At 40.5% G+C, this 19621-nt stretch overlaps 1 protein-coding gene across 3 annotated transcripts in view; it reads left to right on the forward strand.

Annotated features, from left to right (window-relative positions):
* LOC117916571 (ABC transporter B family member 25, mitochondrial) overlaps nucleotides 1-19621 on the forward strand; it is a 68187-nt gene that overhangs the window by 22939 nt on the left and 25627 nt on the right. For all 3 annotated transcript variants that reach the window (XM_034832670.1, XM_034832668.1, XM_034832669.1), the window contains exon 12: nucleotides 18202-18287. In XM_034832670.1, coding sequence (XP_034688561.1) covers nucleotides 18202-18287 — 86 coding nt within the window. The remainder of the gene's footprint in view (nucleotides 1-18201; nucleotides 18288-19621) is intronic.

Raw genomic sequence — 19621 nt, forward strand, 5'->3', positions numbered from 1 at the left:
TCACTGAGGTTGCATTAGTTTTGGTATCAAAAGCAAACATGTTATTGAAGAATTTCTGAATTCCTTTATTGATTTTTTAGGTACACACCATACACATATATATACACAAATGACTGAATAAGAAAAAATCAATCTAGCTTGATTCTCTCCTAAAATTAGGAAACTGAATCATCCTAAATGATCTCTCATTTTTTATTCCTAAAATACTTTCCTAAATTAAAAACCCTAACTTTGAATGCCAAATTTCAACACTCCCCCTCAAGCTGGAGAATATATATCATATAATCCCAGCTTGCAAGTTAAGTCTTCAAAGTTAGGCCTAGGTAAAGCTTTGGTGAGGATGTCTGCGGTTTGGTGCTTGGTAGGAACATAGTTCAATCTAACCGTCTCACTAGTCACCTTCTCTGTGATGAAGTGTCTGTCAATCTCAACGTGCTTGGTCCTGTCATGATGCACGGGGTTCTTTGCTATGCTTATAGCTGCCTGATTATCACACATCATCAGAATTGGAGATGAACTCGTTTGCCCCAGTTCACTAAGAACCCTTTTTATCCAAATCCCTTCACAGATTCCCTGTGCAAGAGCTCTGTACTCAGCTTCTGCACTACTTCTGGCTACAACTAATTGCTTCTTACTCCTCCAGGTAACAAGATTTCCCCAGACAAAAGAACAATATCCAGAAGTGGACCGCCTGTCAATGATGTTTCCTGCCCAATCCGCATCTGAGTATACTTCAGTGTCACGGTTCTCTGTCTTTCTGAAGAATAGACCTTTCCCTGGTGTCATTTTTAAATATCTAAGAATCCTGTAGACTGCTTCCATGTGTTCCTCAGTGGGGCTGTGCATGAATTGACTTACAGCACTCACTGCAAAGCCAATATCTGGCCGAGTGTGTGAGAGATAAATCAAGCGCCCGACAAGCCGCTGATATCTCCCCCTGTCTACCGGTGTACTTTCTTTCTCGATACCAAGTTTCTTCTGACTATCCATAGGAGTATCAATTGGTTTGCATCCAAGCATACCGGTCTCCTTAAGAAGATCGAGTATGTATTTTCTTTGAGAGACTACAATTCCCTTCCTTGATCTAGCCACTTCCATACCAAGGAAATATTTCAAATTTCCAAGGTCTTTAACTTCAAACTCCTCTGACAAATACTTCTTCAAATTCTGTAATTCCTCCATATCATTCCCAGATAGAATAATATCATCAACATAGACTATCAATATGGCCATTTTCCCGCATGAGACTTCTTGACAAATAGAGTATGATCAGCCTGACCTTGTTTGTAGCCCAGCTTCAGGACTGCTTTTGTGAATCTATCAAACCAGGCTCGGGGAGATTGTTTAAGGCCGTACAAGGATTTTTGGAGTTTGCAAACCTGATTCTTTGCCATACTTCCTTCGAAACCAGGTGGTATTTCCATGTAGACTTCCTCTTCTAGGTCACCATTTAGAAACGCATTTTTTATGTCCAGTTGTTGCAAGCACCAATCTTGATTGACAGCCAATGAGAGAAGAATCCTGATAGTGTTCAGTTTTGCAACAGGAGCAAAAGTCTCCTGATAGTCTATCCCATAGGATTGTGTAAACCCTCTAGCTACCAAACGAGCCTTGAATCTCTCGACTGATCCATCTGCTTTGTATTTTATGGTGAAAATCCACTTGCACCCCACGGGCCTCTTCCCAACCGGCAAATCTGTGATAGTCCACGTCCCATTCTTCTCAAGTGCATCAATCTCATCTTGTACTGCCTTCTTCCATTCTGAAATTTTTAATGCCTCTTGTATTGTGTTGGGAACCTGAGTATCATCAAGAGAAGTAGCAAATGCTCTATAAGATGGTGATAGCCCTTCATATGTAACATAATTCCCAATTGGATGATCTGTACATCTCCTAACACCCTTCCTCAATGCAATCGGCAGAGTAGAATCATCAATGCTGGGAATTAACACCTCTCCAGCCCTATCCTCACCTATGTTCTCTTCAGGAAGACTTGAATTGGAGTCAATATATTGGCCACATGTTGACTGTGATCCGTGCTCTAATTCCTGTCTTTTCCTCTTCCTGATGTAAACTTGTAAGTTCTCATTAGCAAGTTGTGGGGCTATAAGTTGAATAGGCATGGGAGACTGGATGGTCACAGGAGATGGCTGGACTGATGACGGTATGGGTGTGGACAACTCAGTGGGCGCGAATTGGAAAGGATTTGGTGACTCTGAGTGAAAAGAAGGTACACCCTCAAGAAGAGACTCCCAAACTTGATGTTCATTCATGCTCTCCCCCTGAACATGAGATTTGGGATAGAAGAAGACATGTTCAAAGAAAGAGACGTCCATGGTGGTGTAAAATCTTTTGTTGGTTGGAGAATAGCATTTGTACCCTTTTTAGGTTGGAGAATACCCTAGGAAAATGCACTTATTGGCTCGAGGAGCAAATTTGCTACGATTTTGAGGATACACATGAACGAATGCCGTGCAACCAAATACTTTGAGTGGTAAATCAGAAGAGGCTGCACGGGTGTGAGGAAATTGTTTTAAGAAAAGTTGACGTGGGGATTGAAAGGTAAGCACTCTGGATGGCATACGGTTAATCAAATAAGTAGCTGTGAGAATAGCTTCCCCCCAGAAATAGTTTGGAACATTAGAGGAAAACATAAGGCACCGGGCAACCTCCAAGAGATGTCTATTTTTGCGTTCAGCCACCCCATTTTGTTGTGGGGTGTCAACGCAAGAACTTATGTAGATAATGCCGTGATTTTGAAGATAAGTACTGAGACTACTAGTAAAGTATTCCTTTGCATTATCTGACTTGAGGACTTGAATTTTGGAATTGAATTGATTTTGAACCATAAGATGGAAGGTTTGAAAAATGTGTCCGACCTCTGACTTTTCTTTCATAAGGAAAACCCATGTTACCCATGTATGATCATCAACGAATGTCACAAACCATCGAGTGCCAGAAATATTTTTTATCCGGGAGGGACCCCACACATCACTATGTACTAGAGAGAAAACAGTCGAAGGTTTGTATGGGATTTGAGGATAGACTGTTCGAGTATGCTTTGCAAACTGACAAATTTCATAGTGATAAGATGCTGGATTTTTATTGATAAATAATTTGGGAAACAATTTTGCAAGGTAAACAAAGTTAGGATGACCAAGGCGATAGTGTAACATTATAATCTCACTACTTTATTGACCTTAGAATTTGACACAGAATTGAAAGACTCTAACATATTCTGAGACTGTACGCAACTTGCTTGAGAGACTTGGTTTGAGAATTGGCCACATGAGAGGAGGTAGAGCCCGGAACACAGTTCAGCACTGCCAATCATCTTCCCCGATTTCAAGTCCTGAAAAACACACAAGTTTGGATAAAATTTAGTAACACATTGGAGATCACGGGCCAATTTGCTAATGGACAAAAGATTACAATCCAAGTTTGGAACATGGAGAACAGAGTCAAGATATAAGTCTTTAGTAAGTTTTATAGAACCTGTCCCGGCAATTTTTGACTTTGAACCATCAGCAATATGAACGGATGAATGACCATTACTTGGCTTGTAATTTTGAAGAATGGTAGCATCTCCTGTCATGTGATCAGAAGCACCTGTGTCCACTATCCACGACTTCATTCCTCCTCGATTAGCAGTGAAGGCTACACCGGTAGTACTGCCACTGCCAACTTGGCTTAATAGTTTCTGTAGCATCTCCATCTGCTCTTTGTTGAATGGACTCGGCTCGGGAACAGATGTGCTCTCAGAGTTGGCAGCCACATGTGCTCTGCCATCTCTGTCAGACCGTGGCTTTGGTTTCCAATCAGCCGGTTTGCCATGAAGCTTCCAGCAAGTCTCCTTATAATGGCCTGATTTCTTACAATAATCACACCAAGGCCTATCCCGTTTCTGACGATCTCCACCACTACTATTAAATGACCGAGCCGCAAGGGCAGAGGCATCCAATGTTGGGGGAAGTTGCTCTTTGGATCCCATCATCACTTTCTTTCTACTTTCTTCACGCCTAACCTCTGAAAAAGCCTCTCTGAGACTTGGTAGGGGTTTAATGCCCATGATTCGGCCTCTAACATCATCCAATTCCCTGTTTAGTCCTAGGAAAAACTTGAACAGTCTCTTTTGTTCCACAATTTTCCTGTATGTTGCTGCATCATCAGGACATTTCCATGAGTGAGTCTCGAATAAGTCAAGGTGCTGCCAATACCTTGTGAGTGTGTTGTAATACTGAGTAACTGTCTGCTCTCCTTGGCGGAAGTCATGTAGGGCTGATTCAACCTGAAAAAGTTCTGAAATATTTTCAGAACTTGAGTAAGTTTCTTTGGCTGCATCCCATATGTCCTTTGCAATCCTAAACAGCAAGAAATTTTCACCTATGTCATTGTTCATGGAATTGATAAACCATGACATGATCATGCTGTTTTCAATCTTCCACTTCCTGAAACCTGGTTCTGTAGTTTCTGGCATGGCTGCTTCTCCAATGAGGTACTCATCCTTTCCTTTACCGCAAATGAACAGCAACACAGATTGTGACCACTGTAAATAGTTATGGCCATTTAATTTGTGTCATGTGAGAACACTTCCCAAGGCACGTGTAGGGATTGGAGTTGAGGAAAAATAGCCGGAGGACGTCGGAAAAATTGATCGGAGGGCTCGTGGAGGCAAAAAGACCCCAAAAGAGGCACGTGCAGGGCTTGGATGGCAGAAACAGGTACGTAGGGTGGCTGGTCGGCGTCAGGCGAGCTTGGAGTAGGAAGCGCGTCGCCGGAAAGTGGCTCACGCGCCCTCACGCGCCCGGCGCGTGAGATGCGGTCGCCGGTCGGAAAAACGCGCGTGGGCGGCGCGTGGATGATTTTCTGGCTCCGGTGTTTTGGGAAAAGTTGTAGATCTCCTCCAGACGCTCCTTGCGGTGTGAAAAAAACCGTCGCCGGAAAAGTTCGCCGGAAAAGTCGTCGGCGGTGAATGTTTTTCTGACGACGATTCGACCGACCGGAAAGCGTTTTCTCCCTTGGCTCTGAGAACAGAGACTGATGACCGGAATGAGAGATGGTCGGATTGAGAGATGGCCAGAGAGATTTGGCCGGAATGAATGATGGCCTGAATAAGAGGTGGCCAGAAGGGATTAAGGTTTCAGAAAACTAGCTCTGATACCATGAAGAATTTCTGAATTCCTTTATTGATTTTTTAGGTACACACCATACACATATATATACACAAATGACTGAATAAGAAAAAATCAATCTAGCTTGATTTTCTCCTAAAATTAGGAAACTGAATCATCCTAAATGATCTCTCCTTTTTTATTCCTAAAATACTTTCCTAAATTAAAAACCCTAACTTTGAATGCCAAATTTCAACAGTTATTTATTTATGTGTTCTCTTTTTCAGAATGGTTAATGTTGAATATGGCAAAAGCTTGAGGATGAGTTCTCTAATTTAGGGGATAAATATAATTGAAATTGAAGTTTGGTTTTCCAATGTGAAAGAAAGATAGTCAAGCTCCAAATGATGGGATGCCAACATTGTTGTTTAGTGGTTGCACTGATGCCTTTGGAAATCTATTGCATATGTGTACTTACTTTGCATTTCCTGTTTTATTCATGTTTTTGTGGTTAGTGATACAAAGTTTGTTTTTAGAAAGATATTTGTGGGGGAATCAATTCCATTGTACTAAATTCCTAATTGTTTCAAGTCAACAATTCAAAGGCTCCTACCTATGTCGACATGACACGACACGACATGGTTGTGGGTATGACAATGATCCTTAGACTCTCTTCCCTTTTAAGTTGGAACTTTAACTTTCAACAAAACCTCACTTGTTTGGAGATATAGGATCTTGAAATCCTCATGTCTATTCTCAATTGTGTTAAGCTATTAACGCTTTCCTAGATGTGAGAGTTTGGCCATTATTGCCCTCCAATTTATTTCTAGTCAACTATTTTTTCTTAGCCTTATCTAATTAGTCAACTCCTCTTTTCTTCTCTCTAGCAAAATTCATATGAAAATTGAAATTCCCATCAATGGTCAAGGCATTTGCTTGGTTAGTGGCCAACAAGAGGGCTAATACCAATGGCTTGTTTTAGGTGAGAAGATGTTTTAAAGCCCTTAGTTTGGATTGTTGCACTATGTGTATGGGTAATGGAGAATCGATGGATCACCTTTTTCACTATTCAATGACTTTGAAGGTATTTTCTAAGCTATTTAGACTAGCCAATTTGGAGTGGGTTCCTTTTAGAAGTGTCAATGACATTTTGGCCATTTCTTTAAGGGTTTAGGGAGCACTATTAGAGGCAAAATTCTATGACACGTTGTTTGTCTTACTTTGATTCGGATAATATGGTAAGAAAGAAATGTAAGGATCTTTTAGGACAAGTGGACTTTCGAGATGATATGGGGATCTATTTCATCTTTTTTTAGCCTTTGCTATTATAGCTTTCAAGTGCATTATCTCAACATTATGTGGATCAAAAAAGGGTTAAAAAACAATGTTAAATTGTTTCGATGTCTAGTGAAGTGTACTTCTTTCCCATTGTTTTTTATTGGGTTTTGTAATTTAGGAAGGGATTTTTCATTCTTCTCTTGTGTTCTCATATTTCTAATGAACATGCTTTTGTTTCTAACAAAAAAAAAAAAAAAAAAAGGAATTAAAAAATAAAATAAAAATATTTTAAAGATAAGAATGAAAGATAAGGATAAAATAGAGAAAAAAAAAAAAAAAACAGATCTTATGAAAGATATCCTTTTGTGGATATTGAATTGATTTTATTTTATTTTATTTTCCTTTTATTATGTTGTATCCAAGTGTCTATACCCGTTATTAAGATCGTTTTAATTGTACCCCAATATCCAAAAATTTGTGGTGTAAAGGACTAGATGCATTGGCACATACCACATCCAACACTCACTCTTGGACCTATGCACCATGGATTTCATGCATGTTAGATCCTTAATTTTCCATGTTGCCTCGGAACTTCATTTTATTTTTGTAAAGCAAAGTAAACGATATGCATTAAAAGACATCTAACAGAAAAGGGGGTGCAACCCTTGTACATAGGAGGTGTAAAGATGCACTAAATAAGAACTAAAAATACCTTGTACAACTACCAGCACAAACTATATGAAAGTTGAGTACGAAGTAGTTGATACCCATCCTTGAGCATCTTAACTAAGAAAGCAAAGACTTAAAAAAATGTCTTTTATTGCCAACAAAATATGCTCAATGCCTTTAAAGATTCTTTTATTCTTTTTTCCAAGTAGTCCAAAAGGGCTCATCTTCCATACAAATTCCTTCTTTGACCCACAAAGCTCTCATGCCACTCAATGATAAGATCATGGACCTTACTTGAAAGGATTCACACTGCTAAATGAACAAAAACCAGGGGTAGAGGTCAGATGATCATTTGCAATGGATGAGAATGTAGTCAGCCCTTTTTGATTCTTGCATAAGCAACACTTGTATATTAAAGTCCAACAGATGTTAACCTTGGATTGCACCATGGAAGCCCAAATCTCTAGGCAAGGATAAAAAAATTTTTAGGACACAAAGATGTTGTAGGAATGATCGAAAAAACACTAGTTTGTCAGTCTTCCACACTAACTTGTCTATAATGTTGATCCAAAGGGACAACCTGTTCAAAAAGTGTAAAACACCAATATCTCAGACTCCCAATTTAAAAATTTCCTCCTAAACCATGGATTCCAATAAGCCATTCTCCTTTCTCTTGCATCCCAATAATCTACAACCCAAACTTCTTTATTGACTGCTATATCCAATAGGGTCAAAAAGTGATTTTCTAGCATTGTCCCCCACACCATTTATCTATCTAAATTTTTTTCAATTGGTCATTTCCTATGGAAATGTTAGCTTTGTTTGAAAATCTTCCCAATGGTTACTTATCACTTTCCAAGGCCCACAACAATGAGTTTCTCTACCAATTCTAGAGCACCAGCCCCCTACCAGCTTACTGAGGTTTTCCCATAGTGACTTTTTTTGCACAGATTCCTGCTCACAGTCTCCATAACCGTTTCCTAAGAAGGTCTTATTCAGTACTATAGACCTTTTATTGCTAGCCCTCCCTCATTTGTCTCTAAACACACCTTACCCCATCTAACCAGATGCATCTTTTATTTTTATTTTTATTTTTTTATCAGAAACAGACAGATGCATCTTAATATTAGGAGGTTCACTTGCCTTGAAAATCTGTCTGAGTTCTCTCTAATTTGAGTTGCATTTGTCTTGGAATCATGGAAGGGGACATAGAATAAATTGGGAAGGTAGAGAAGACGCTTTTCAATAAAGTGAGCCTACCACCTTTTGAAAGGTATAATTGGGGCGGGCCAACTGCATCACCTTTTTTCATGGGAATGAATTCTTTTCCAAATTAATTTTTTAGCCTGAAAATACTTCAAAATAAAGAAGCATCCATCATAAATATCATAATTGCTCCTTGCTAGCCTAAAAAGGAGGGAGAGGGAAGGAGACTTGTTAATGAACAAAATCTTTTACCTTGAAGCTATTAATAAAACCTCCATTTACGGCTTAATTTGTAATTCAACTCAAGGCCTCAATCACCAAAATGAATAAAGGTGGATAAAGCATATCTCTCTGCCTTAGGCATCTGAAAAAACCTAGATAGAGTCTCATTCACTAATTCTAAAAAATGGACTATTGAAAGGCAAAATCTAATTCACTCAACCCATTTTTTTTTTGAGCCCATGCTATTTAAAAGGAGGAATTTTCAGTTTGCATGATCATAAACCTTTTCAATGTCCAATTTGCAAGCCTCACCAACTCTTATGCTCTTGATTCAAGAATCAATGGCCTCATTAACCATCAAAACTGCATCCAATATTTGCTAACCCTCGGTAAAGGCATTTTGGAAATAAAAAACAACTTTGTCAATAACCTTTTTGAGCTTATTTGCCAACATGTCCACTAGAAGCTTATACAACTCACCAACTAAAATAATGAAATAAAAGTCCTTGATATCTTTGATAAAATTTTTGATATGGAAATTAAGGAGGGTGAGCTTTTCATGCCTTTTCCAATTCATGTCTATTTCCTCCTAGATGTGAGGGTTTGGTCCTTGACTTCCTCAATCCTGTTCTGTTTCTCTCACTAAAACTTTTGCAAACACTACTTTGAGGTTTCTACTTCTATGATGGAACCTTGTTGGTAGGTCTTGAGAGGATTGTTGAGGTCCTTGAGGATATATGTACAATGTGGAATTTGCCTCTGAATGGTTTTGTAGCACTATCTTTTGATGGGTGTAATACAAGCAATTAGGAATTGGAGGCATGATTAGAGATTATTGTAGTATAGTGTTGGAAAAAAAAAATTTCCCCTAAAACCTACCAAAGAAAGCCTGGTTAGTCTTTAAAATCTTTGGATTGTGGGAGATTCTAGAGTTGTTATTTCATGGGTTGTCTAAGAAGAAAAAATGATTGTGGGAATATGATGAGCGGCTTTGCCAAATTATAGGTGTAGCTAGTGGGTTGGGATGCTCTTTGTCTTATGCTTTGCATTTGGCTAATCGTATTGTAGATTAGTTAGCTAAGCAAGAAATTAAGTAATATCTTTTGTAAAGGACTTCTTTCCCACTTGAGGAGTTCGTACTCTTTCTATTTGTCCTTTACCATTCCTTTGAATTCATTACAATGAATTTGATGTTTTTGATTAAAAAAACAATTGAGCTCCAAATAAGACAGAACCTTAGAGAATAACTTTTTCAATTTTTTTTGGCTAAGGTCCTTTTAAAGTTCTATTTTAATTTATTTGGATAACTACAATATGGGGTTTTCGAAAGGAAAATTTCTAATTTTATAGATAGTTAAGTGTTATGGGCTTTTATTGGTGTGAATTTTACTTCTTTCTAATGTTCTAAGCTTGAATTGTTTCATGGGATGACATTTTTTTTTTCCTTCGTTGGAAAGGTAATTTTTGTTCCCATTGAGACTTGAACTTGGAACCTCCTATAGACCCTTCCCAACTTTTTACTACTTGAGCCAAGCCTCAAGGGTTTGTTTTATGGGATATTTAAAGTTTAAATTAGGTTTTTTTCCTTTTTATTTATTTATTGGTTTGTTTATATCATAATTACTTCTTAGCCAACTAACTTGAGGATCACATATGTAATGTCCATATAATTACATTCCATTATTTGATCGTCCTTTTTTCTAAAAAAAATCTAAATCTTTACTATTTTTTATAGAGCCCCCCCCAAAAAATCCTAGTTAAACGAGGGATATCATCTTCTATTCCCATAAGAAGTGTTAGAAACAATTTTCACTGGGTATCACTAAAACTGTCTTGGATCAAATTATGTCAAGCCATTTAGTCATCTTCCTTTACACAACCCACTAGATGTCCAGATTTGCACACAAAATTGATTTTTCATTCTTTGAACATCTTATGCATAACATAAGTCTTGACTTGCTACTAATCAAAACTAGTTTTTCCTTTTAAATTTAATCATGCCAAACAAAAGTAAGAGACCAAAGAAACCCTAAAAGATAAACAAATAAGAGACCAGATAACCAAAACCTGGTGACCTAGGGTTTAACCTTTTTTATTACATGATAGAAGTTTTGGTAATCTAATTTGAGGATTAGGGACTTGAGATGATGGTCTTTTTCATGGCCTGCAGTTCTAGTTTTGCTCTGAAAGAGGAGCGAGGAGATTTTCTTAGATGGAAGGTGTTAAAATGGTTGCTTTTCTGTAAAATCCTTCTCAAAGGTTCTTTATTGTGATGGTTCATTTTCTTTCCATTTTGGTTGGTCTGGTGTCTGGGTGGCCTGCTAAAGTTGAGGATTTTCGCCCTGGAAAACAGTTGGGGTTAAGATTCTTTTTGAAGAACAGTTGATGAGGAGAGGGGGGATTTTTCTTTTTTGGGTGAATTGGCTTTGGTGTAGAATAGTCAAGATGCTCACAGATCATATTCTTGTTATTTGTGAGTTAGTTGGTTTTTGGGTGGGCTTTACTTTGTTCGCTTTTGGCATTTCGTGGGTGTTTTTATTTTGTTTTATTTTTATCAAAGAAGCTCTAACTTGTTAGCATGAAATTCCATTTGCAAGAAGCAGAGAAAGGTGTGGAAATAAGCTCATCTGAGCCTATCTTGGTGGCCTTATTGTTAGAGAACTTTATTAGTGATCTTATGCCCCCAAGATGTTTTTCTATTATAGTCTTTTTGGACCCTGTATTGAGCTTCATGTATATCTTATCCCCTGGTTCTTTTTATTGTTCATCTTTCTTTCCCATCAGTTACCTTTCTTCTTAGGCTAGCTTGAAGTATTTCTCATCATTGTTTGTATTGTTGTACAATATTTAGAACCCAAAAAGTTTAGCAACCACCATGTTATATTTCCACATCTGTCATTCATGTTAGTGTTGCCAAATAGGCATGGAACATCAAGGACCTGTTGGACTGTAGTTGTCTTGGCTGTGTGGTAAAATGATGACAGCCACAGAGAGGATGACTTGGGTTTGATCCTACCTTATGTGAAAAGGGGGAGAAAATCTAGAACCGGTTCAGTGAGAAGCCATGGCTCCTAGACTATCCATGGTAATACAATAATGGCTTTCAGTATGAAATCTTTTTCCTGCTTGTGAGTTGCCCATGATATATCATGAAACATGCTTTTAAATCTCCTTTGTCCCTAACAATTCAAATAATAAGACCAATGAGCGAGGGCGAGAGAGTGTGAGAGCGAGGGCGAGGGCTATGGCGACAAGGGAGATAACCAAACGGAGAAGCGGAGGAAACGACAAGTGTTTCGGGGTGGAGTCGAACGTTTTTGAAGTAGAGGTGGAGGAGAGAAGAGGTAAAACCCTATTATTCATTGTGAAAAGCAAGAGGGGGGTATTGTCATGGGATAGACTGGGGCCGGCAAGTGTTAGGATCTTTCTGGAGGGGTTGGATCAGTGCGTTCAGAATGGGAAAGAGGATAAATGGGAGAAGGGTTGGAGGGAGAAGGGGAGAAGTTATTCCATGGTGCGCGAAGTCAACAAGGCGGGTAGCTTTATCCGGTTAGGGGTTGTAGATGCGGAGGAGAAGAGATACAACATCTGTATCCCGAGAGGCGGAGGGGAAAGGGGGGGATGGTCAGCTATGGCGGAGGTTGTACGGGATCTGATCGCAAACCTGAACAGAAGGGAGAGAAAAAAGGAAGAGTCGATCCCTGTAAGACTGCAAGCTGAAATGGGAAAGAGATGGGGGAATAAGGATAGACTTTTGGTCAGAATGGAGGTAGAAGGAGAGGAAATCAGTAGAAATGTGAGTAGATTGGGGCACTGCTTAGTTGGAAGATGGAACCCTAGGGTAGCAGGAGGAGAGAATCTGGCAAGGTTGGGGTGGTTGATGGCGAGTGCTTGGGGGCTGAAAGAAAAGCTTGGTTTGGCTTGGTTGGAAGAGGGTTAGGCCCTTCTAGAGTTCGAATTTGTGGAAGAAGCCAGAAGAGTTTTCGCCGCCGGGAAAAGGTCGGTGGGTGGGATTCAGGTAGGTCTGGAGCTTTGGAGTCCAAGTTACGGGTGTTTGGAAGAAGGGGAAATAAGAGAAGAAGTTTGGGTGAGGATTATGGGCTTGCCAATATCACTCTGGGTCCCGTCCATTCTGAGAAGGGTGGAGGATGAGTGCGGTGGTTTTGTAGCCATGGATCCACTGACGGAAAAAATGGAAAACCTCCGGTGGGCTAGGATCCTGGTGAAAACAAAGGGAGGTGAGTTGCCAAGTTCGTTGGAAATTGGAGTCGAGGGGATATCTTATAACCTTCCTCTTTGGTGGGAGGTGTTTCCGTCGATTAGATAGAAGCCGGAGGGTTACCGGGGCTCAACAGATCGTGCCAGAGGAGAGGTCAGGGGCGACGTAGGTGCATGCGCTGGCCCGCGAGTGGAAGAGTGGGGTAACGCAAGGCTAGAGGCGCTGTCACGGACAGCTAACGGGACAGAAGGGCAGGTGGACAGGACGGGTAGGGTTTTGACTGCGGGCCATATTCAATTCAGGTCGATGATCCGACCCTCAGTGGGTGGGGCGGAAGATGGGCCGTCCTTGCTTGGGCTCACTAAGGACACTCTGGGCTTGAGGTGGGCTCGGGGGCCTAGTCCGCAAATCCTTTCTGAAGGAGCAACTTCAAAAGGGGTTAGAGTTGGTGGGGTTGGGCCTGAGGTTGGGTCGAAGGGCTCTAAGGGAAAAGAGAAGGCTTCAGATGTGGAGATTGGGCCGCGATTTGGGCCTACAGTGGCCCAAAGGAAGAGCATCGGGCTGTTTCTAACCCATCTTAAGGATGTTGGGGTGCAGCCTTTTGAGCTTTCAGTTACGAATAGCAATGGCCCGGCCGAGGTTCAGCTTAACAAAGGTCCGTTGGGGAAATACTTAGCCCAACCCAGGTCCTGTGGGGAAGCCAATATTGAGCTGGAGTTTCTAAGTATGCGGGAAAAGGAAGCTGAGAGAGAACAGCAGGTAGACTTCCACTACTTGTTGACAGACAGCACCCTAGTGGAAGAAGTTTCGAGGTATGGGTCTCTTTCAAACTCCGGGGGTTTAAGGGATTCGGGGACTCCTTCTCATTCTTTTTTGTTTTCGTTTGGTCGGACTCCAGGGGGGGAATTTTTTTTATCATTCTGGGGTATTAAGGGAGGCTTGCCAAAATGGAATTGTGTTAAATTGCCAAGACGCAGCTAGGCCTAGTGTGAATGGCAATGACTGCTGGGAATTGGTTGAGTTTAATGGCCCTATCTCAGTGGCAAGGGATTTGGAGGGGGGGTCATCTCAGTATGAATTCCAAGAAGGAAGGGGGGAAGGGGCTCTTAATTGGGAAGAAAGTAGCCTAGCAAAGTTCAACCAATTTTTGGAATTTTCGACTGAAGGGCTGGAAAAGGAAATATTGAGTTTCTTGGTCAAAATCAAGAAAATGAGGGAAAAGATCCACAGTAAAGGCCTATTGGAAAAATCGAGATTTGAAAGGGAGTTAAAGAGATTGGAATGCTCAGTTAACTATGAGGGGGAAAGTAGAAGGAAATGTCCTTTTCAGGGTAGAGGAGGTCAGTTAGTGGTTGTCCAATGAACCTCAAGTTGTTGAGCTGGAATGTGAGGGGAGCGAACGAAAGCACGAAAAGGAAAGCAATTAAATCTGTCATCAGGAAGTAGAAGGTGGATTTGTTCTGCATTCAGGAGACAAAAATTCAAGTGATGTCTGATAGGGTGGTGAGTAGTTTAGGGTCTGGAAGATTCTTAGAATGGAAGGCCCTGGATGCTTTTGGTTCAACTGGAGGTATTTTGATTTGTTGGGATAAAAGATCTCTAGATTTATTGGAGTGGGAAGAGGGACAGCTTTCCTTATCTTGCATATTCAAGAATGTGGATAATGAGGTGGTTTGGGTGTTCACGGGTGTTTATGGCCTGTTTACCAGAGTAGATAGGGAGTGTTTGTGGGAAGAAATTGGGGCGATTAGAGGAATATGGGAGGGACCTTGGTGTCTAGGGGTGATTTCAACATCATCCTCTCTCAAAGTGAAAGGAGCAGGCAAGGGAGAATAACCTCAGCTATGAGGAGGTTTGCGCAGGTTGTAGACGAGCTAGGCCTCGTGGACTTACAGTTGCAAGGGGAAGCTTTCACGGGGAGTGGGGGCCTTAATAACCAATCAAGGGCTAGGCTAGATAGATTTTTGGTAACTCCCTGCTGGCTTGACCAGTTTAGTAGGGTGATCCAGCGAAGGTTATCCAGGTTGACCTCAGATCATTTCCCGGTTTTACTTGAGGGGGGTAGCCTAAGGAGAGGGCCTGCCCCTTTCAGATTTGAAAATATGTGGTTCAAAGTCGAGGGGTTCAAAGATTTAATCCGTAATTGGTGGCAGGGGATAGAGGTTAGAGGTAGCACCAGCTTCAGATTGACTGCAAAACTAAAGGAGTTGAAACAGAAGTTAAAAGTTTGGAATAGGGAGATGTTCGGGAATCTGGAATGTAACAAGGATGCAACTCTCCAACAAATGGAATATTGGGATAGGGTGGAAGGTGAGAGAAGCTTGACAATGGAGGAATTAACTTGTAAGAAGGAAGCCAAGGAGGGATATGCCAAGTGGGTAGATTTAGAAGAAACTCATTAGAGACAGGCTTCAAGGGAGCTATGGTTAAAGGCAGGGGGTAGAAACACGGGATATTTCCACCGTATGGCTTTTGCCCATAGAAGAGCCAATTACATGGACAGAATTAAGATAAATGGGGTGAGGCTGACAGAGGAGCGATAAATTAAGGAAGGGGAAGTGAATGCCTTTCAGCAGCAGCTTTCAGAAAGTTCGGAGTGGAGGACAGACATTGGAAGCCTTCAATTTAACCAAATCAGTCTTCAAAAAGTGGGGATGTTGGAGCTTCCTTTCACTAAGACTGAGGTCCAGGCGGCTTTGATGGATATGAACGGGGATAAAGCCCCAGGACTAGATGGCTTCACTTTGTCTTTCTGGCAAAGTTGCTGAGATTTTGTAAAAGATGAGATTTTGGAGATGTTCAAGGAGTTTTATGATCAGAATGTTTTCCTTAAGAGTCTCAACAATACCTTTTTGGTGTTGTTGCCAAAGAAAGGAGGGGCCGAGGATCTAGGGGACTTTAGACCCATCAGCCTCTTGGGGGGGCTTTATAAGCTGTTGGCTAAGGTGCTGGCGAACAGGCTTAAAAAAATGATAGGAAAAGTGGTCTCCCCTTATCAGAACGCGTTTGTCACGGGAAAACAGATTCTAGATGTCTCTCTAATAGCAAATGAGGTGATTGACGCATGGAATAAAAGGAGTGAGAAAGGGTTAATCTATAAGCTAGATATTGAGAAGGCTTATGATAGCATTACTTGACAGTTCCTTTTGAAGGTTATGGAAAAAATGGGGTTTGGTTCAAAGTAGCTGAGGTGGATGTGGTGGTGTATTTCCACAGCTAAGTTCTCAGTCATAGTGAATGGAGTCCCAGCTGGCTTCTTCTCAAGCTCAAAGGGGCTGTGCCAAGGGGACCCCCTTTCCCCCTATCTCTTTGTCATGGGGATGGAAGTGTTGAGCATTCTAATCAGAAGGGTTGTGGAAGGGGGATTTATCTTAGGGTGTAAAATTCAACGTGGTAGAGGGCGGGTTGTCCACATTGCACACTTGCTCTTTGCCGATGACACAATCGTTTTTTGTGAGGCAAAAAATGAGCATTTAACGAATTTGAGTTGGATTCTGTTTTGGTTTGAAGCCGCTTCAGGATTAAGAATTAATTTGGCTAAAAGCAAGATCATTCCAATAGGGGAGGTGGATGAGATGACAGTGGAGTTAGGGTGTAGGGTGGGGCAGTTGTCTGCAGTTTACTTGGGGCCGCCTTTGGGGGCGCCAAATAAGGTCGTCTTTGGGTGGGATGGGGTAGAAGAGAAAGTGAGGAGGAGGCTTGCCCTTTGGAAAAGACAATATATTTCAAAGGGCAGGAGAATCACTCTTATAAAGAGCACAATGGCAAGCATGCCAGTGTATCAAATGTCCCTCTTTTGAATGCCCAATTCTATGGCAAGGAGACTAGAAAAACTGCAAAGAGATTTTTTGTGGGGTGGGGGAAACCTGGAAAGGAAAGCTCATCTTGTCAAATGGGAGGTGGTGTGTGGGGATAAGGAGAAAGGGGGGCTTGGAATAAGAAAGCTAACCCTTTTGAACAAAGTTTTACTTGGCAAATGGATTTGGAGATTCGCTTGTGATGAGGAGGCTCTATGGAAGCAAGTGCTTTTGGCGAAGTATGGTCAAGAGGACTTCAGCTGGAGGACTAAAAAGGTTGTGGGTGCGTTTGGGGTGGGGGTTTGGAAGGAGATTTTAAAGGAAGCTGGATGGTGCTAGGAAAACTTGGCATTCAAAGTGGGGAAAGGTAATAAAATTAGGTTCTGGACTGACCTTTGGTGTGGGGACATAGCGTTGTCCCAAAGATTCTCGCATCTCTTCATTTTGGCAGCTCATAGGAATGCGACAATAGAAGAAATGTGAGACCAGAATTTTGGAGAAGGAGGTTGGAATTTGAGATTTATTAGGGATTTTAACGATTGAGAGTTGGATATGGTAGGCAACTTGCTTCAGGTGTTGAGGGGACACAGGATAACTTAGGAGGAAGATTCGGTTTTTTGGAAGGGAGGAGGAAATGGGCAGTTTAGAGTTAAGGAAGCGTACAGCCGGTTGGATAGGCCTTTGGAGATCGTCTTTGCGAAAAATAAAATTTGGGTGGAGAGAGTTCCAACTAAAATTATGTTTTTTGCGTGGGAAGCCACTTGGGGAAAGATATTGACTCTTGATAGACTCTAGAAGAGAGGGTGGCAGCTTCCCAATCGCTGTTTTTTGTGTGCTTGTGAAGAGGAAAATGCAAATCACATTCTTATTCATTGTACAATGGCCAGAGTGTTGTGAGACTTAGTTTTGGGCTTATTTGGGGTTCAGTGGGCTTTTCCTAAAACTGTAAAGGAGGTTTTATTTAGTTGGGGGGGGGGGGGGGGGGGGGGTGCTTTTGTGGGGAAAAAAAGGGAAAAACTTTGGAATTCCATTCCATTATTTATTTTTTGGATGGTTTGGAAGGAAATGAATAGATTAGCTTTTAGGGAGGTGGGAGTTAGCAATTCAGAGACTTAAATATTCTTTTGTATGTAACATTTGGGGTTGGGCTAAATTGTATATTGGTGAGGAGCCGCATTCCCTTATAGGATTCCTGGAGTGGTTAGCCTCCTGATAAGGGGCGGTGAGTTTTTGGTTTTTTGCTTGTAAGGTCTTAGCTGCCATGTATACTCCCTGTATGCTTTGAGGCTAATTCGCCTCTTATGAATGAATTCTGTGCTTACTTATCAAAAAAAAAAAAAAGAACAATTCAAATAATAATTATTTAGCTTTTCAAGTCCTCTTTCTCAAGTGTTATTTTCGTGTTCTAGCAGTGTCAAGGAGATTGAAAATTTTTCCTTGCGAGACTTAGGAGATAGCTGGGATGTGGTTGTTAGGCATGTCTTGTCTCTTTTTTCCTTTTCCCTTTACTTTTTTTTGCCATGTATACTTCTGTACTCAGGCTGCCTCCATTTTCCATTAGGTGTCCTTCTAGTAAATATCTTTTTGCCTGTTCTCATCTTGGAATACCAACCTTCTCCTTGAAATACTGCAAAAATGTTTTTCTGTGACTGTTTCCTTATATATCCTCTACACCTTTCTTTCTCCGTGATTTCTGCAGGAGAGGCCTGATATTAGGAATGAAGATGATGCAAAGCCTTTGAAGTTAAGTGGGGGGAGCATTCAATTTAGCAATGTACACTTCAGGTAACTAATGGTTCTCTAATTTAGCCCTTGTTATATAAAGGGGTCAGCTGGCATTTGAGCAATGCAATGATTTTCAAGAATTGTAATTAGGGAAGTGGTATATGTATCTATGAGAGACGACACTAGGTGGTAACAAGTTAGGATGTATTTGTTGCAAAGTTGATAAAGATCAATTATTGTGTGAGATAGCTATTGGTGGTAATTATTTGGGATTGTGTATCACAGAAACTGATTTCTGTCGATCATTCAAATTATCTTGTTTGCAAATTTTCTGCATCATGTTTCAAGGAATTTTCTAATTTTCTAGAAATAGGAAATCAGTTCGTCCAATGTCATTGAACATCCTTGCTTCTACCTTTTAGATGCCTTATGTCAGACCCATCCATTATTGAGCCCTTGACCTTGTACTTCTGAACATGATTTAGTGATTTCACAGAGAGAGAGAGAGAGAGTTCTTGGCCTTTGTATTCTTTCATCATTACAGTCAAAACTTTGTAAAATTACTGTCTTTAACTTCTATCATGTTCATTGTGGCTATGCCTTTGAACTCTAATGCATGTATCAGGCTCCTCCCAAACAAGATTTTCTTTTTATGAAAATGGTACCATCTGTTCCCTGGCTGTTGTTTGCCTTGAAGAATACAGCAGTCTTATTAGCTGGATCTTTCTCTGTAAAATTTAGTTGGCAGTCTGCATCAGGTTTACATAGTTACCTTTCTACACCTTAGATAATTTATGCGGTGCAGCATCATGATCATTATGTATTGGCTTTTTTCCATGTTGTAGTATTCGTTTTGTCATTAAAATTGTGGGTACTTTTCCTGTGGATTTTATTTTTTCTTTTCATTCAACTTGATGCTTAGATATGGTTGAGCTAGCAACTTGAGTGATAGTGCTGAAGTACCCACTCCAAGTTTCTGCCTAGTCCTTCTTATGCAACTGAATTGGCTTTGTGTTTTCATGAGGAGCTAATTGAAGAGAATCAATGACTGGGGAATCATTTTTATGTCAGGGGCATTATGGGTATTTCTGATAATTTCTTTTGGGTAGGACTAGTAGTGGTATTTAGCTAGGATCTTGTTGCCATAAAGCAAAGGGTTGGGGAGGGGAATTTGGGAAGTTTGATATATATATATATATATATATATATATATATATATATATATTATATAGTTTGTTAGATAACCTATCTAAACAAGATGTACATATTTTGAGATATTCCTTCCTTTGGAAATGTAAGTAATGTTTTTCTTTCTAATTTTTTTATTTTTAATGTCTATTTGAAACAACAATTTAATTGCATCATTTGAAAAAAAGAAAAAAACTTAGTGTTGG

This window comes from Vitis riparia, chromosome 6, assembly GCF_004353265.1.
Source record: "Vitis riparia cultivar Riparia Gloire de Montpellier isolate 1030 chromosome 6, EGFV_Vit.rip_1.0, whole genome shotgun sequence".
NCBI classification, from domain to species: Eukaryota; Viridiplantae; Streptophyta; class Magnoliopsida; order Vitales; family Vitaceae; genus Vitis; species Vitis riparia.